Source organism: Macaca thibetana, chromosome 5, assembly GCF_024542745.1.
Source record: "Macaca thibetana thibetana isolate TM-01 chromosome 5, ASM2454274v1, whole genome shotgun sequence".
NCBI lineage: Eukaryota > Metazoa > Chordata > Mammalia > Primates > Cercopithecidae > Macaca > Macaca thibetana.
In genome coordinates, this window is record NC_065582.1 from 127,122,355 (window position 1) to 127,141,196 (window position 18,842).

The following is an 18,842-nucleotide window of genomic DNA, read 5'->3' on the forward strand; positions in this document are numbered from 1 at the left end:
CTGATGGTTTTATAAAAGGGAGTTACCCTACCCATGCTCTCTTGCCTGCCGCCATGTAAGATGTGCCTTTCACCTTCCATCATGATTATGAGGCTTCACCAGCCATGTGGAACTGTGAGTCCATGAAACCTTTATATATATATATATATATATGACACCCAGTCTTGGGTATGCCTTTATTAGCAGCATGAGAATGGACTGATTCATTCCTAAATGAACTCTCCTCCAGCTAACCACCTTGGTCACTGATGGGGACTTTCAAGTGCACAGTGAGAAGGGCAGGGGCTGGGGAGGTGGGACCACAGATGTAGTCGTAGGAGTAGGTACTCAGGTAAGAACTGGAGCAGGTGATTCCAAGGTGAATATGTGGTGAGTCAGCTGTGTGGAAACTTTCTTAGCACAGCTATTAGGGTATAAAAAAAATTCCAGTAATCTTTTTTAAGCTAAAATTATATTTGTTTATTCAACATTAAATACATCAGTTAAGTATCCTCTGTGGGACAAAGATGGTGCCTTAAGCTAATGGTGCACAAAGAAATGGGAAGAGATGCAAGATGGCCATGAATAGAATTGACCTAGGGAAGCATATGAACATAACAGAATGCTTGAAAGAAGTTGATGCTGAGATCTGAGAACACACGACACTGTAATTTATTCAGGGGTGTCAAGGAAAACAGCTCAGAAGAGTTGATATTTAGCTAGATGATGAAGAAGAATAGGAACTGGCCAAGCTAAGAAAAGTTAATGATTAAAAATGCAAAACCTGGATTAAATAGTACTGGGTCCAATTGCTAGTTCAATCATTTACCTCGTGTAAAACCTTAATCTCTCTGAGCCTTAACTTCCTCATCCATAAAATGGGAACAATTCTTCCACCTTGTAAAGAGAATTAAATAAGATGATAGCTGTACAGTTTTGCGCACAGTCTCAGCCCAAAGTAGTCGCCTGCAAACGGTAGCTATGATTATTCTTTAGCCCGTTTATTCTGTTCCTGGGCCATTAAAAAAAAGTGGCAAAATGCAACCCTGAGGAATTCCAGACTTCAGGGAGACCAAAATTCAGAGAGGCTTTGGTTCACAGGCCTTCACCAACCCTTTGGATAGGCAGAACATGTTGGTAGAGTGAAATGTGCTAGTACGGTGGAATATTCTTGTATCTTGGATTATAAAACATATAGATAAGTTTCCTCCAGTTCTTAATTTCTGCCCATTCCAGGGCTTTATCACATGAGTCACACCCACTCTCTAACTTACAAATCCCAATGAGGAAGAAATGAAATGCGAGCCACCTTCCCCGTGTCTCCACTCCCAGTGCACTGCCTGTCAGTGTCCCGCACCTTCCTCATAAGGCAGAGGCTCCCCTGCCCCCCAGCCACACCTTCCTCATTTTTTCTCTCCCTTCCTCATATTGAAAAATGTAAGAGGAGGAGGAGGGGAATTCCAGTTTAGTTTAAACAGAACTCAGGAGGAAATGGCATTTGTTTTCACAAGGAGGAAATAAAGCCTTTTCAGTCACCCTATAAAGTTGTGCTAACATGGGCTCAGCAACCCCTTCATGTTCTCAAACTGTGATGCCCTCAGGTGTGGAACTTCCCAGGGCTGATGTTACCAGCTGCTTCTGAAAGTAGCCACTGCTGTGGAGGTAACAGCAAGCTCAGGATACAAGATCTCCTAGGCTCAGGGCCAGATAAAGGTTTTCTGCTTCTAGAGGACTCCTGTTCCCATGGCTGGCATCCACTGAGAAGAGTCAGTGGGTAGCAGAATAGTTAATACAGTGGTTCAAATATTTAAGTACTCTCTATTTTATCTTATACCATTTGGCCTTATATTGGGCTGTACAAACTCTCAGAAGTGCCCCTTTGCCTAACTGCCCTCAAGGGCCCATCAGGAGGAAAATAACTGGCTAATTCCAGCTCTGGTCATATAGGCTGTCTTCTATGGACATGGTAGGGTGACGTGGAAGAGCCCTATTTGAAGATTGGGGGTAAACTTGGAGCTAGAGAGCCACCCATTACATGGAGGAGAAGTGGTCACTCTATCACTTACAATCCAAAAAAAAAAAAGAATGCACTTTAGTTGGAGAACCTGCCTGATTTATCTTTAGAAAGAGGTGGTATATAAATAAACTCAGTAAATCACAAAGTTGGAGGGGACCCAACTGCTAAAGTTAGAGAAGAATCTCTGAAAAAGGCCAAACCTGTGATTTCCTATATTAAGCTATCCCTGGAGCAAGAAAGAAGAGTCTTGCGGGAAAATCAGCTATATTCCTTCTTTTTTCTTCCAGTTTTAAAAAAGAAAAATTAAATTAAAAGGTCAGTGTTTTACGCTTCTCTTAATTGCAATTACTGTATCTTTTTGTATCTTAAAATACTCCTATCACCTTACCCTGTGGTTATAACCCTCCTTTCATAAGCTTTTAAAAGAGCTATTACGAGGCTTCAGTGAACTTTGAATTGTTCTAATTTCAACACAGTTTAGAGGCCAAGAAGCCAAGAGGAGTCTTTCGAAGTAGGAGTGGAGGTTTTCCATAAGGGGAACTGACCTCGGATGTTCTCTACTTGACCCAGTCTGCACATTTGATCATTCAGTGCCGTAATTCCGTCTTTACAATAGTAAAAAGGGAAAGAGAATTATTATGATAATTATATTAATCTGGCTCAAAATGATTCCAGGAGCAAAGAAATGGATCTGTGAGTGTTCAGAAGCTTGTAAGCTCTGAAATGGTTAAATATGATAAGTCTTCGTCTCAGTTTTAATGTTAGCAATGATTTTTTTTAATCTCTCTTTTAGAAATTATAACCAACAGGAGCATAGATGTCTGATGTAGCATTCTTTCATCCAAAGCTTTTGAGAACTTACTAAAGAATTAACAAGTGGACTGATTGGCTTCTTAACTGTGCTACAATTCTTTTGGTGGGAAGGCTAATAAAGCGAACAGTAACAGGAGCCATTCATAACCAGCAGACAAAAATAAATAAATAAAAGAAGAGATACTAAAATAATCTACAGTGATAAATCTCCAAAAATGTGGGGGAGAGTCATCACTTTTGAGACCTAGTACACGAGAGATGAGAATTGGTCCAGGATCATATATTTGCATAGTGCTTTAAACTGGTGCACCTGGCATCTCAATTAATCCCCTTAAAATCATGCAAGATGGGTAGATCACTCTTATTCCTCTGTCTCAGCAGGTAAGTAGTGTAAGAGTCGTCAGGGATAAGTAAATAGTTCACGGTCACACAGCTACTAATAGTTGGACCACACTCAAATCCACATATTCAGACTCCAAATCTCTTGTGCTCTTTGCAGTGTGTTTAAAAGAGTCCAATTCATTTGTTGAAGTACTAGTAAATAATTTCCCAGTTGCCTAAAAGAGTAAATGGGGTCCCTAACACCAGCTTTAGTGCCAAAAACTCACTTTAAGTAGTAGGGGACAAGAACCCAATTGATTCTTGCCATTTTTAAGGTGAAATACTAAAGTATATTCATTATTAATGCAAAGCTCACACAAAAAGCATGTTGTGCTTCAAAGTAGTATTTGAAGGAGGTATGGTTATTCTTACATGGGTACATGCTCAAAGAGTTTTTTTAAACTGCCCATTAAAAGTTGCTTTTGGAACCAGATTTCAAACTACAGAATAAAACATTCACGTTACTTTATATCGCACCAGGATATTTCTACAAACACAAAATAGTGTTACCTATCAGACCTGACCTTATTCTATATATCAAACTTTGCTTTATTCTCTATAAAACCAAGTTTACTATTCAAGAATGAAAACTGAACATATTTCCCACAGAGGAATGTTTTAAAATGCTTTGACTTGATTGCCTCATGAAAATTAGTGTATTTCCTACCAAGGCGACCCTTTTAAAGTGGATACTGCTGATATTTTTATGAAAAAACCAACCACATTACTTTGTAGTGACCCTTGAATAAAACATCCTAAGTCTCTCGATATTTCACAAGTAGTAGAAAGAAGAGGCAGAGCCCATAAAAGAAGAAAATAGGACAAAAAGAAATGTAAAACCCACTACCCCTGCAAACAACAGCAGCAGCAACAACAACAGATTGATGTCATTCTTAAAAAGATAATCAAAATATGACTAAGTACTCCTCTCTGAATTCCAGGTCAGCCAAAAAGTCTTGATAAATATTGATCATTTACCCAATTTTACCTGCATAAAAAGTGTTTTGGTAACAGAGTTAAGATCCTGGGTTTTATTCTAACTGTGAATGTCATACAGAATGATCTGAAGTAGCTTTTTCCCCTTTCAGAGAAAAGATGGGATCAGGCAGAAGGTGGATACGATGCACGCCAAAGTCACGTGATGCCCCGTATCCTCATGTATCTTCTTTTCTGTGCCCTTCCTCCACCACAGGCAGCATCGCCGCCATTACCGTGACAGTCATCGCCGTGGTGCTGCTGGTGTTTGGAGTTGCGGCCTACCTAAAGATCAGGTGAGACGCAGCTTAGTCTTCTCTTTAAAGAAAAGGATTCTGTGTTATTGGGCTCTGGTTCTGAGCGCTGTTTTGCTGGATACTTGTTCCTTAATAGGTATCTGAGCCCTCAGAAATATTGGCAGAGAAGTGAAAAATGGTGGGTGTTCTCCTACTTCGCACAACACAGGTATAGATGTACCTTGGCAAAGTAGAAGAAGTAAGCTGAGATATACAGCATGATGATGCAATGGAAGAAGAATTAACGTGGAGTCGGGAGACTGAAGCCCAGGCTCTCTGTCCTGAATGTACCTCATTACCCTGGGAAAGCCACATGCCTCCTAAAGCTCACCTATTCTCATCTGTGAAAGGGGGTAGAAGGGTGGGATCAATGGTTCCTAAATTCTGATGTTCTGAATACCGAACTGTGGATTTGTACCCAATCTGTTAATGAGGTTTCCACTGATTCTCATGCAAAATGTAAAAAATATAAGGAAGGTGTGGCTTTTCCTATAAAACTATTTTTTCCCCTGTGATTATGTCTTTATATTTTTGGTTTTAAAATATCTTTTCTCCTATGAAATTAAGTAATAGTAGCTGAGATTTTACTTTCTTTAGCCTAATAGGAAGTTGCAATACTCTGTGAGTCCTCCATTTATGTCTTCTATTGCTCTGTGAAATCAAGTCTCAATACCACATTACTCACAGTCTCTGAGTGTCCTTCCAGCTGTAATATGCCAGATGGCAAGTGACTGTCTTATTTCCCAGTCTGTGCAGTGCCCATAACAAAGGACAGACAGACACAGGCTGCATGGTGAGGACCCTCACCTTTGACCTCCAATTCGTTCTCCTCTCAGCAGCCAGAACTATTTCTATGTAAGCTCCTCTGCCCTGTCACTCCCTTCCTGAAAAACCCCAGTGGCTCCCCTTGCACTGAGAATTAAATTGTAACTCCTCAGCATGGCCCTCAGTCATCCCGGACCATGCCTGCCTCCCTCTTTCCAATCATCACATCCCTCTCTCCCTCAGAAGCCCTGAGCTCCAGTCACTCCAGCTCCCTCCAATTCTTAGGACACATCAGGTTCTGTCCTTCCTTCCCCAGGCCCTGGGATCCTGCTAGTCCCTCCCTGAGATGCTCTTCTTCTAGCTCCTTCTCATGCTGTGTACATTGACTTTGATCTCATTTCCTTTGAGAGATATCCTTTCCAGTTTAGGGCCCGTGTTATTTACTCTCTTAGTGCCTTGTTAAGTCCATCCTGGCTATGACCACTGTCTATTATTTTATTTTCTAGCTATCATTTTGTTTTTGCATATGTGTTGCTTATTTATTGTCTCTTTTCCCCACAAAAAATGTATGGCCCTTGAGGACCTGGATTTGTCTGTGAGGACAGTGCTAGGGACCAAGACGGTGCTTGATATATTGAACAAATAAGCAATGAAACATAAAGACACACAATCCCATGGGCACTGTGGCACACACACAGACACCAGTGACTTGTACCCCCAGCAGCCATGCTTCTTCCTCAAGAAGCTGTGCCACCCTGTCCTTCCCTCCTGCCCTTGTTCCCATGTAGAGCTCATGGATATGATTCCTCATCTCAGACCACACATCCACTCTGCTGCTGCCTCGTCTCATCCCCACTCATCGCCCAGCCCCACCCAGTGCCCACTGGGAGCGCTTCCCTCCTCCTTCCCTTTCATCTCCCTCCATCTTGTGTTCTAAATGTGCACCAAATCAATCTTGATAATGTCAAGTATGAGAGTGCCTTGCAATATCACCTGCATCAACGATACAAAGAACAGGAAAGCCAGGTTTTGAAGAGAAATTGGAATGAAAGGGCCCACATGATCTGTTTCTAATAAAACATTTCATAAAAGCATCCAGAAGTTTCCCCCAGATTTAAAAAAATATTTCTCTTCATTAAGTCTGCATGTCCTTGAGCACTCAACTTAATTTTATAAATTATGTCTTACTGAATGGTACCTTTTTCCATCTGGTTTAATTATTAGTTTATTGCTGCAGATACACCGTATTTTAATTATGAGTTAAATTGGCTTTTATGAACTACTCTGGGAACCTCGTTTCCATTTTATAACAAAGTATCTGTTGAAAAATATGTTCTGCCCCTCCTCCCCAAAAAGGAACTTACACATACATTTTAGAGTCATTTTAGACTCACCAATGGTGAGTTCCTAACGGGCTACAGTATCAAAAATACAACCTTCACTGACGTGTGGAGTGAAATAGAAACACTTCCTTCTTGCTACACACTTCCCCAAAACGGTGCGGAAGTAACTGGAAGGACTCTTCCTCTTCACTTTGGCAAGAATTCAAGTTTACCACCTCTAAACCCACACTGGCTATACGCAGGCAGTCTAAAACAGTGATTAACAATTCAGACTCCACAAGCAGGGAGACCTCAGTTCAAATCCTAGCTCTACTATTTCCAGCACTGTGACATAGGCATGTCATAGAGCACCACTCACCCTCATTTCCCTCACCTGTAAAATAAGGGCAGTAGTTTCTACCTCGTAGCTTTGTTTGGAAGCAAGTACATAGCACTGCCAACATCATCATCATCATCAAAGTGGTAGACTGGAAGGAGCCCTGGGAAGACAGTCCTTGATAAACCGCTGTAGAGCGTCAGCCATGTGCCAGGCCACATCAGTGATGTGACACAGTTCTGCCATCACAGAACTTACCATGCTTGGAAAATTTTGTTAGCAGGCCATTACAATTTGCTCTGATGAGTGCTGATTAAAATTTTATTTTAAGCCCTATTTTCCCCAGGCCTTCAGAGCACCAGATAAATTAAGTAAATGATTAAATTGAATAAATCATTATTATTCTTCCCCATTCAGCTTCTGTCTCCTAAATATAGTAAGATCCACAGTGGCATAAATATAAGGTTGCTATTTATCTATTATGCTACTTAAGTTTAAGCACTATAAACTTAAGAATGAATGGATACAGTTATTAGACCCTTAAGGGGTTTCAGAAACCCCCTAAGGAAAGCCCCTTTCTGCTTCTCTATTAATTATTTCGGTAAAATGATGACATAAAGAGATTAATCGTTGTTATGAATCTTAAGGCTATGCTAAAACCCCTTCAACTGTTATTTTGCCAGATTGTCGGAAAGCCCCATTAATCATTCATCAAAAATACTTCAATTGACATGTGTGTGTGCATGTATGTTCCTAAGGATAGGCTTTGCTTTGGCTGGGAACTTACTCTTCTTTCTTCATTCCAGATTTCTAAAAACAATAACATAACAAAAAGTTTGTTTTCTGTGGTCTTTTAGCTGGTTTGGCTGGAGCAGCAAGTGACTAAAATCACAACCCATAGGGAGCCATTAGCTTCTGACCTGCAACCATAGGATATGGCCCTGGCCCAGCCAAGTTCTCTGCAAATGCAAGGGGAGAATCTGCTTGAAAAGGCAGCCTCATGACCAGAAAAATAGAATGCTTGGCAAGCTCTGCTAACAGTGGGTTGGGACTTTTCACCTTTCTTCCCAAATCCTCATTTCCTCTAAAGACATTGTAAACTTAAGAGCCATCTGCTTTTCACACTCCCTTTCTCCAGGGACCCATGACCCCTAGTTTTGTCACAGTGACCCCTGCCTGGAGAACCACATCTTTTTGTAACCTGAGCCACTTTTGGATGTGACTTATAAAATGAACTGCCCTGAATGCAGGGTCCTTCTTGGTTTATGACCCCAGCTTTTAACCTGCAGCAGTGTGGTGTGGAGGGAAAAATGTGAGCTTTGCAGTCAAGTTTAATGCTGACTCTTCTACTTACTATTTAGGCGGCCTTGAGCAAATTATTAACTCCTTGATCCTCAATTTCTTTAATCTGCAAAAAAGAGAGCTAATAATATGTATCTTTCAAGGGTGTTTTAAAGATGAAATGAAGTAATGAATGCAGAGTAACTGGAGTGACTGTAGCATGGTGACTAAGAACATGCACTCTGGGACAAGTTTCTTTTTTTTTTGAGATGGAGTCTCACCCTGTGGCCCAGGCTGCTGGAGTGCAGTGGCGTGATCTCGGCTCACTGCAACCTTCACCTCCCGGGTTCAAGCAATTCTCCTGCCTCAGCCTCCTGAGTAGCTGAGACTATAGTCACACGCCACCACACCCAGCTAATTTTTGTATTTTTAGTAGAGACAGTGTTTCACCATATTGGCCAGGATAGTCTCGAGCTTCTAACCTGGAGATCCGCCTGCCTCGGCCTCCCAAAGTGCCGGGATTACAGGCGTAGGCCACCGCGCCCAGCCTGGGGCAAGTTTTTTAATCACTCTGTGCTTAGTTTCTTCATGTAAAATGAGACTATAATAATAGTAGTACCTAACTCAAGATTGTTACAAAGATTAAATTATGATACATATAAACGTTCAGTGCCTGGTATGAGGTGAGGATGATGGAAGGGCAATTACTGTTACTGCTGTAGTCATTGTTAGAATAGTGCTTAGCAAATAGGGACTCAGTAAACTGGTAACCACCAACACATAGGCTGTGAGGTTGGGAGCGCAGTGTCCATCCTACCATTTCCATTCAGTAGGCATAGGAATTCAAAGGAGAGGGGAGAGGAGGAGGAGAAAGATGGTACAACAGCTCATTTCCTAATTGAATATTGATATAGCGGTCTTCCATGTTCCAGTTTGGCAGTTTCGTTAGTGCTGTTCTGAAACGCCTGTGAAGTTGCATCCATGTTACACATTTATAAATGGAAACTATCTCTGAGCAGTCTTTATGCCAGGGTTTGTTTGCAACTTTAAAAGAAAGCAAAGGCCCTGCCTGCCTTTTGCAGAAGTGTCTTTAATTAGTGATGATTGAAGAATGAGATAAGTCTGTTTTGATTTGTTTAAATTGGCTCAAAACTGTTCAACCAAGAGATAATCTCCCTGCACAGGAGACCATATCTGCTAAGACCGGTGATGTGGATGTTGCTATAATTAGGTGTGCTAGTGACCCAGACAGACTACATGGGGTGTTCTCTTCACAAAAATAAATGCAGTCTTGATTTATAGACACAACAGGACCTGTCTTTTAAGATCTCTTGTTAGACGTCACCTATTTTACTTTATGTCTTCTAGTGATTGCATGTTGTACAGTTGGATTTCTTCTGGTTGTTAGAGTAGGCCCAGCCAGCCATAAAGGCCGAGATCTTCTAGAATTTGTTATACACAGTTGATTTTTTCAGGTCACCTTTTGGAGTTCTGTAGGTCTTGTTTACTCCATTTTCTCCCTCAGTGGTTCTTAAACTTGACTGTGCATAAGAATCAATGGGAGAGCTTATTAAAAACACAATTTCCTGGGTCTCATCCCCATAGATTCTGATTCAGTAGGTCCAGGTGGGGCCCTTGCACTTACTTTTCTAACTAGCTCAAAGGTGATGCCAGTGCTGCTGGTCCAAGGATCACACTTTGAGTGTTTTACCCACTCCAGACACACTCTCTGCTGTAGAGTTTCTCAGAGAGATTGCCTTGTTGTTTCGTATATATTTCAGATATGTTGCCCTGTTTCAGATATATCGCCTTTGTAATTTTGAACATGCTGATCTTTCTGTGAGAGGTGTTTGGTTCACCCCTTTCTCATCTGGCTAATTTCAAGTTGTCCAGCTCAAGAGAGACCTTCTCTGGGAAGCCTTCTCCCACCTCTCCATACTGAGTTCCTTGCTGTGCATGCTTCTCTCATACCATGTGCTTCCCTGTACTGGAATCAGTGCATTCTCTACCAGTTTCCTCCACTAGAACAATATCAAGTCCCTGGCATAGTAGTTGCTTAATGAACATTTATTGGATGAGTTAATGAGTCTGAATAGGAAAGTTTGGAGGTGCAGCAATAACATTTGTTTACTCCTAATCAAGAAGAACCAGGGCTTGGGGAAGGAGAAGCCATGGGAATCTGTTAAACCACACAGACTTTTACTAGCTACCTCATGGCACCAAACTAGTTTACAAATAAACAGATGTGCCAATGTGTAGACCTTTTCTGTTATGATTGTCTGCCAATAGTAAGCCATCTGACCTAGAGAGAAAGTTTAACATGCTCACTAATTATTGTCCTCTTATCACACATACAAAAAAAAATGTGTTTGTCTTACTCTTACTACAATAGTATCCAATTTATCCAAACCTGGCTGGAATCCCTGCACACCCAATTTTTCCTGTTTAAGCTCATTAATGTGGTAAATAAGCCCTATGGGTTCAGTACATTCCCAATTTTGGTTCATCCATATCTCTTGTATATCTTTCCTCACTTATCAGCATTTTACTCAACTCACTGTTTCTTCAATGGGAAGGCAAAAAAAAAACAAAAAACAAAAACAACAACAACAACAAGAACAAAAAAAAACGGAAAGTAAAGGCCAGTCTTTCTCCTTTATTTTACTAGTGTTTGTATAGATGTGTCTTACAATATAGGAGATTCAGATATAACATTAACCAAATAGTCTTGCCTAAGATAACCATAGCCAGTAAAACCTGATAGCCCGAAGATTTTTAAACCTCTAATCCCCATTCCAACATATTAATAAATTTTAAAAATTCAAATACAATAACAATCATGTAAGAAACTGGTTTTATAACTATGCCTGGGATATAGTTTCAAGAGTTCCTACTGGGAGGGAGGTTCACTTTTCATTCAATGACATTTTTTACTATTTGGCAGATTCACCATGTGCTTGTATAAGATTTATCATATTAAAAATTAAAAAACAATATTGGCCAACATTCAGTGTGCATTTACTATGTGGCAAGCCTTTTATATTCATTACCTTATTTAATCCTCCTAACAACCATAAAGCAATTTTTTAAAAAGTTTCTCCATTATATAGATGAAGAAACAGGGGGTTAAAAACTTATTCAAGGACATACATTTATTGACCAAACTTGCATTTTATGGGAATAAAATTATATGATAGATATAAAAATTCTGTGAGAAGTTCAATTACCATACAAAGGTGAAGCAGGAGTACCCTATCAATAAAGCAGCATGTTTATTAAGTAGATGTTTGCCAGGCTTGCAGCAGTAAGTTATGCTGAAATTTAGGCAGGGCTCCAGGGCTTTAGTTACAAGGTTTTAACTTGTTCATTCTATAGTTTCCATTTCTCAACTATCCTGCTAAAGGACTTGATTGGAACTGGAGGTTTTAAATTTGGGCCATAGACAGCCCATGACCTTTGTTTACCAAAACGACCTCCCTTATTTCTATAGATCAAAGAAGCAGTAGTGTTTCTGGGTTTCTATTTGTGGTCTCTTTCATTCCCACACCCACAGAAATGAATGTGAGCCTTTATGGAAAGCAAAGTAAATTGTGGAACATCTTCAGGTTTTCGGGTACTTAGATTAGGTCAGCAGAGTCAGCCTTCAGGACATAAATCAGAATTTTGAAGGCTAAGAGTTTGAAATGAGCACAGCCAAGGTCTAGTTCTTTGCAAAAAAAAAAAAAAAATTCATCTTTTTGCAAATACCTGGCAGATGTAAATAAGCTTCAAAAGTGCAGTAGCAATTATTTTAGCACAGACAAAAGCACACCAAATGCTTTTGCACCTTCGAATTGTGTTTTCATTTTGTTTAATTTTCACATCTAGCTGAGATAAAAATTAGTGGGAGTGGTCATTTTTTGTGCTGTATCTAGCATACATGATTTCCATTGGCAAGGTATAATAATTTATATGCTAGCATGAGCCTTAGAGGTAACAAATGCTCATTTTGTGATGTTCTTCTAATCCTGCCATTGGTTTTAGTCTTAAAATGACCATATTCCTTTCCAGGAAGCTCCCGTCTTATGAACAGATCAGTTTTGAGGGGAACTCTGGATTTATTTTTTACAATCACTGTTTCTTTCATAAACACATATTGAGGACTTACTATGTGTCAGATATTCTTCTGGGTGCTGGAGTTAGAGCTAAGAATAAACACAACAGGCAAATAATCCATACCTGCATGGAGGTTATAGTCTAGTTAGGGAAGAGAAGCAATAACAAGTAAATTATATCATGTGTTAGAAGGTGATGAGTACTATGAGAAATACTAAGCTGGGAGTCTGGGGTGGGGGTTGAAAACTTAAATTGAATTGTGTTTTAGTCCGTTTTCACATTTCTGATAAACATACTCGAGACTGAGCAATTTACAAAAGAAAGAGGTTGAATTGTACTTAACAGTTCCATGTGGCTGGGGAAGCCTCAAAATCATGGCGGAAGGCAAAGAGGCACAAGTCACATCTTATGTGGATGGCAGCAGTCAAAAAAAGAGAAAACTTGTTCAGGGAAACTCCTGCTTACAGAACCATCAGATCTCACGAGACTCATTGACTATCATGAGAATAGCACAGGAAAGACCCGCCCCCATAATTTGATCACCTCCCACAAGGTTCCTCCCACGACATGTGGGGACTGTGGGAGTTGCAATTCAAGATGAGATTTGGGTGGGGACGCAGCCAAACCATATCAAGTTGTTAAGGAAGGCCTCACTGAAAAGATGACATTTGAGCAAAGACTTGAAGGAAATGAAAGAATGAGCTGTGTGGAGAACTGGAGGACAATTGTTCCAAGCCAAGGGAATAGTCAGTGCAGAGGCCCTGAGACAAAGTTGTGTCAGGCATGAGAGTGAGGAGAAGGAGACAAGTATGGTTGTAGCAGAGGGAGCAAGGGTCCTTTAATAGGGGCTGGTATGCTCAGAAAAGTACCTGGGGCCAGACCCCATAGGGCTTTGCAAGGCATTTTAATGACTTGGCTTTTACTCTGAAAGGAGGATCCATTCAAAGGTTTTGAACAGAGGAGTGATAACAATCTGATTTCATTTCTTATAGATGTATTATTAATTATGAGAGAGGGTCTCACAATTAATTATCCACCAAATTCTGCTTAACCCATATTACCATTCAACTAAGGTGCTAATGAGACTCTGGGAACTTGAACTCTGAGTGCTGGATTTAGATACAGGAGATGGGGATTTGGCTGACAGCTTAGTTGGATGACTTTGGGCTCTTCAAGTAACATCTCTGAGCCCCATTTTCCTTGTCAGAGAAATAAGTATAAACTATACCTGCCCCATGGCTTTATTCTAAGGATCAAGTAAAAACTAAATATAGAAGCACTTCATAAATTATAAGACAATATAAATGTCAGGAGAGGTGGTGATAGCAACAGTGGTTGTGGTTGTGTCACCATTATTTCAGGGAAAATTAAGCCCAGAACCTATGTCAGAATGTTAGGAATGCAAGCTTCCCTTTCCCATCTCTTCTTATTAAATTACTATGGAAATGGAGCCTCCTCTTCCTTCCCCAGCACTGGAGATCCAGAAGACAAGGACTCAGATGATCCCAACAGAACGTGCCAGTCGGGATCCTAGCAGGAAGAGTTGTCACTGACAGGGTGTTTGGTAGACCGGGACCTCCACAGTGGGTGGGTCTGTTGTCCTAGTGACAGCATCACACCTTTGCCTCTCTTTTGCCCCGTAAGCATCCCCAGTTCAGTGCAGGGCATTACGCTGTCCTCAGATGGATGATTTTCCAAGTAATCACCACCCTCTTCTGTTTCTCCACCAGGCATTCCTCCTATGGAAGGCTTTTGGACGACCACGACTACGGGTCCTGGGGAAACTACAACAACCCCCTGTACGATGACTCCTAACAACGGAATATGGCCTGGGATGAGGATGAACTGTTCTTTATTTATAAGTGCTTATCCAGTAGAATTAATAAGTACCTGATGCGCATTGAACGACAATCTTAAGTCCTGTTTTGTTGGTATGGTTGTTTTTGTTTTCCTCCCTCTCCTCTGGCTGCTACAACTTCCCCTTTCTGGTACAAAAAACCATTCTTTAAAGGTGAGTGGAGGCTGATTTGCCGCTGAAGTGGGCCAGCCTTGCACCAGCCAGGCCAGACCACCATGGTGGAGGCTTCTTTCCCCACTGCAGGACCCACTTTGAGAAGGACCGAGGAGGAGGATTTGGGTTGTTTTGTCAGGGGTTACTTTCAGGGGAACATTTCATTTGTGTTATTTCTTAAACTTCTATTTAGGAAATTACATTAAATATTAATGAGGGAAAAGGAAATGAGCTCTATGAGGATTTCACCCTGCATGGGAGAGAGCAGGGTTTTCTCAGATTCCTTTTTCATCTCTATTTATCTGGTTGTTTCTGACAGGATGCTGCCTGCTTGGCTCTACAAGCTGGAAAGCAGCTTCTTAGCTGCCCAATTAATGAAAGATGAAAATAGGAAGTGCCCTGGAGGAGGCCAGCAGGTCACGGGGCAGAATCTCGCAGGTTGCTGGGGGATCTCAGTGTGCCCCTACCTGTTCTCCCCTCCAGGCCAGCTGTCTCTGTAAAGGATGTCTGCTCTGTTCAAAAGGCAGCTGGGATCCCAGCCCACAAATGATCAGCAGAGTTGCATTTCCAAAGAAAAAGGCTATGAGATGAGCTGAGTTATAGAGAGAAAGGGAGAGGCATGTACACTGTGGGGAAGTGGAAGAGAAGCTGGCGGGGGGAGAAGGAGGCTAACCTGCAGAGTACCTCATTAGGACTAGTGAGAATCAGCTGTCGATAATGGCCGGAGACATCCACAGCTTGGAGGAGCCCAGAAACTCTTTGCTTTATACCCACACAGCAACTGGTCCACTGCTTTCCTGTCTGTTGGATAATGGCTGTAAACTGCTTAAAAACAAAACAAAACAAAAAAGAGGCACTGGTCTATCTGCAATTACTCAATGAGGCATTTTCATAGGAAACAGACTATGATTAATCCGTTTATTCTTCCCACACACTGACCTTACTAATTCTTCCCTTTAATAAATGAGCAACTCTGGGTATAAAGTTCTGCACAATAAATTTTGAGAAAGAATTGTTCCTCTTTGTTGGCATCCGTGTATTGCAATCATTCTCAGCCAGGAGGTGATTTTGCCCCCTGCCTCCACCCTAGGGACTTTCAAAAATGTCTGGTAACACTTTTCATCGTCATGACTTGGGGGTGCTACTAGAGACCAGGAATGCTGCCAAACATCCTACCATGCACAGCATAACCTGCCACAGCAAAGAATCATCCACCCCAGAATATCAATAGTGCTGAGACTGAGAAGCCCTGATTTATCACAGTGCCCACTGTGACAGAACAAGACACTCACAGATCAGTGATACATTTTACTGTTAATGAAGTGAAATGATCTGTTAAGTTTTTATCTCCAAAGCGTTTAGTTTATTGGCTGGTGGGTTGTTCTTGGTATGCATGGTGACCTTTTTATTTCTGTGTGCTTCCTAGAGAGCTTTATTTCGTGGCTACAACTCTGTCTTCTTGTAACAGCTGACATTAGCAAGCAGCATCTATGTCCTGATTTCATGTAGTAGAAAACAAACATTGGGTCTGACTTCAAAATGTGTTATATTGTCCTACGGTGTCATAAAGAACCTGAAAATGGACTTTTGTTTCTCAAGTTGGACCATGCTGTCATGACTGTTTAGTTTACAGAAACTTGACCCCGGCTCGTCCTGTCTCTGGCTGTGGCCCGGCAAAGCACTGACATGAAAACCACCCTTGCTTTTCTAAACCCCTCTGGTCTCAGAGACAATAGGGGCAGTGCCACTTTCTACAACCTGCCAACCCACGCACTGGAGTAATTCTGAAAAAAATTATTCCTAAACTCTGTAAGTGCAAACGGAGAATGAGCAAGCCCCAGCAGTGTTTTACAACAACCAGAGTGGGTAATGAGGAGGGGGCTTACTGGAATCGTGATATCTCTGAATATTGAAAACAACAACCAAAAAAGTCACCTTGTCAGAAGAAAAGGGCAGCAAATGACCAAGGGTGCCCCTTCTGGCCGTGCTTGGCTTGAGTAACTGTCTCTCTTTCCCCACCCCCATCATAGGGCTTTCAGTTTGGCAAAGGAAAAGCAGATAAAAACAAGACATTCCATGTGTTGTTTTCTCCCTTGGCCAAAAACATTTTGACACAGTGTTTGTGAAACACCTTTGGAGAGGTGCACTTCTGATGGCTGCCTCTGCCGTCAATGCTGGGGCAAGCCTCTTCCCAGGAACCACGGCCTTCTATAAACCGTGAACTCAAGCAGGCATTTTTTTTCTTACTGAAGGCTGCTACTGTGCAAGGGCACATAATGGGTTTGTTGCTCTTATTGGCTTCCAAATGTGTGTGGCAAAGAGAGAGATGTGGGCCTAGAGCAGATGTATTCAGCAAGGCGACAGTTTCCCATAACAATTCTAACACTTCTTATGTTATGTGAGTGTAAAATATGTAAGGGTTGAACCTTATTTTGCCAAATGTATCTTTTCTGCTTTTGAATTGGCCAAAGGATTTTAGCAACTATATTCTACAAATGTTACTTAAAACACACACACACACACACACACACACACACATATCTGAAATATATACCGAAAATCGACGTCCTTGACCTCAGGGAGAGCACCTGTTCAGGTCTACCTAAGGGAAATGGCTCCAGTGGGTCTATACAACCATGTCCCATCCGTGGATAGGTCTAGTCATAACACTTTAGAGAGAATGTCAGAGCAGGAGGGAGGCAAGCTGCCTCTTTTCGACCATCGACCGCAGATGATGAAAGAGCGGGATTCTACTTTGTTTTCTTTTTCTGTGGCCACAGTGAAATCTCCTGCCCTCCCTGCACGTCTGTGTCTTCATTTCTAAAATGGGGGTGATGCTTTCAGGTTGATCTCACCCCATACCACCTCACAGATGTGTTGTGAGGATTAATAAAATTACGTCTACGGTATTTTCAGTTTCTGGAGAAAAATACTTATAGACAGTTTGACTATTACGTAGATGTATAAGTGATCCCAGTTTCTTGTTTGCTATGATACTAGTGTGTTGTTTTTACTTATTCTCTAACATGACAGTTGTGTCCTAGCCACATCAGACAGCTATCTAAGCTCTGGACTACCCCTTTGTGCAGCTGAATCACTGCAGGGTTGACCATGCCTGGGGTCACAGCAATGGTTTCCATTTCTAGATGAAAGGGTGGCCTAGGACATAGGTCTCAAAGACTCTTGAATCAGAATCAGGAGATTAGGGAAAACAGGATGGACACCTGAGCACTAACAGCAGTAGACGCAGACCTCTGGCCTTCACCATCTGAGGTCTTCTGGATTATTTGTGGGGTTGATTTTGATTTGATGTCATCTGTTTGCCCTTCATCTTGTTGCAAGTGTGCATGGTTCAATCCCTCGCATCCAGGAAATGAATTTTGCAATTGGGCCAGACGCTAATTTGCACGTTGATTCACCTTCTTTGCCTTTAACCTTTTTTTTTTTTTTTTTTTTTTTTTTTGGCAAATGAATGTACCATTTCATCTTTGATTTTAATAGTGCTAGTTGATGTTGGTAATAATGCTAACCAAGAGATCAATGCCAGATTTCTCTCTTGGGGTGAGTTAGCTGAAGTCATTTAAAGATGGAAAGATGGGAAACTTCTTTGATATTTGATGTCATTGTATCCACATTTGTTGTAAGACATATTGCATACCAATTATAATTATATCAATTAAAGTTGATAAAAGCTTCCGTCTGGCTGTGGGTGATTCACATGTTGATATATTTTGTTATTTAAACCACTTGATTGATATGCTCAACACTGCTCATATTAAGTAGTTCTGACTTGTTCTTAAAGAAAATGTATCCCACACCAGTAAATATTTTCTGCATAGCAGAAAGGGCTCTCTGACCTTAAAACAGAATTGAAGAATGTCAGAATTGAAGAAACTTTTCAAGCAGTGATTTTACTCCCAAATATACTCTGGGCCTTATAAAATAGATGTAAAAACAAACACTTTGATTCAATGAGTTGATAGCAATACATAATCAAGTCATATTAAGGCATATTGGCACTAGTGACACATTTGACACTTGCTTCACTCCCCTTTAAAAATTAAATTCAGCATACTCATCCTTATCTGACAGTTAAATAGCAGGCAATTTCAGTCATCCAAAATATAATTTCAACCCCCAAAAGCTAACTGAAGATGATTCTGATTCCAAAGGAAAGAGCAGCAGCAAAACCCATTCATTTTGTTCCATAGGAAAGGAATGGATCACCTACAAACTAGAACTTGTTGATTAGTTTAATAGGTTTAGTTACTGGGTCAGATTTCATAAGTTTAGTTACTCGCTTTCAGTGACATAGCATGGAGGATTGACTGGAAAGAGTCAAGATAGGGAATGAGGATTGAGCATGAAACAGGCCCTTTCCATTAATTATTTGGTCATTTCTTGAGGGCCATTTCATGGGCACAAAAGCAACTAAAAACCCTATTATTCCAAGCTTGCCTGAATGAGGATTGGTCAGAAAGTTACCTTAAATGGGCATAGAAAGCAAAGGCTTAATAAGAATGTGTGGTGTTTACACATTATGAATTTTTGTGTCCAAATCTAATTTTTC

The 18,842-nt window shown here is 41.0% G+C and overlaps 2 protein-coding genes across 3 annotated transcripts in view; both read left to right on the forward strand.

Moving 5' to 3' along the window:
- The window catches only part of PARM1 (prostate androgen-regulated mucin-like protein 1), a 111,467-nt gene extending 93,499 nt beyond the window's left edge, over positions 1 to 17,968 (forward strand). For both annotated transcript variants that reach the window (XM_050790947.1, XM_050790946.1), the window contains exons 3-4: positions 4,383 to 4,461; positions 13,992 to 17,968. In XM_050790947.1, coding sequence (XP_050646904.1) covers positions 4,383 to 4,461; positions 13,992 to 14,076 — 164 coding nt within the window. In that variant the 3' untranslated portion in view covers positions 14,077 to 17,968. The remainder of the gene's footprint in view (positions 1 to 4,382; positions 4,462 to 13,991) is intronic.
- Positions 1 to 18,842, forward strand: part of THAP6 (THAP domain containing 6) — a 1,073,833-nt gene that overhangs the window by 575,080 nt on the left and 479,911 nt on the right. The window lies entirely within an intron of this gene.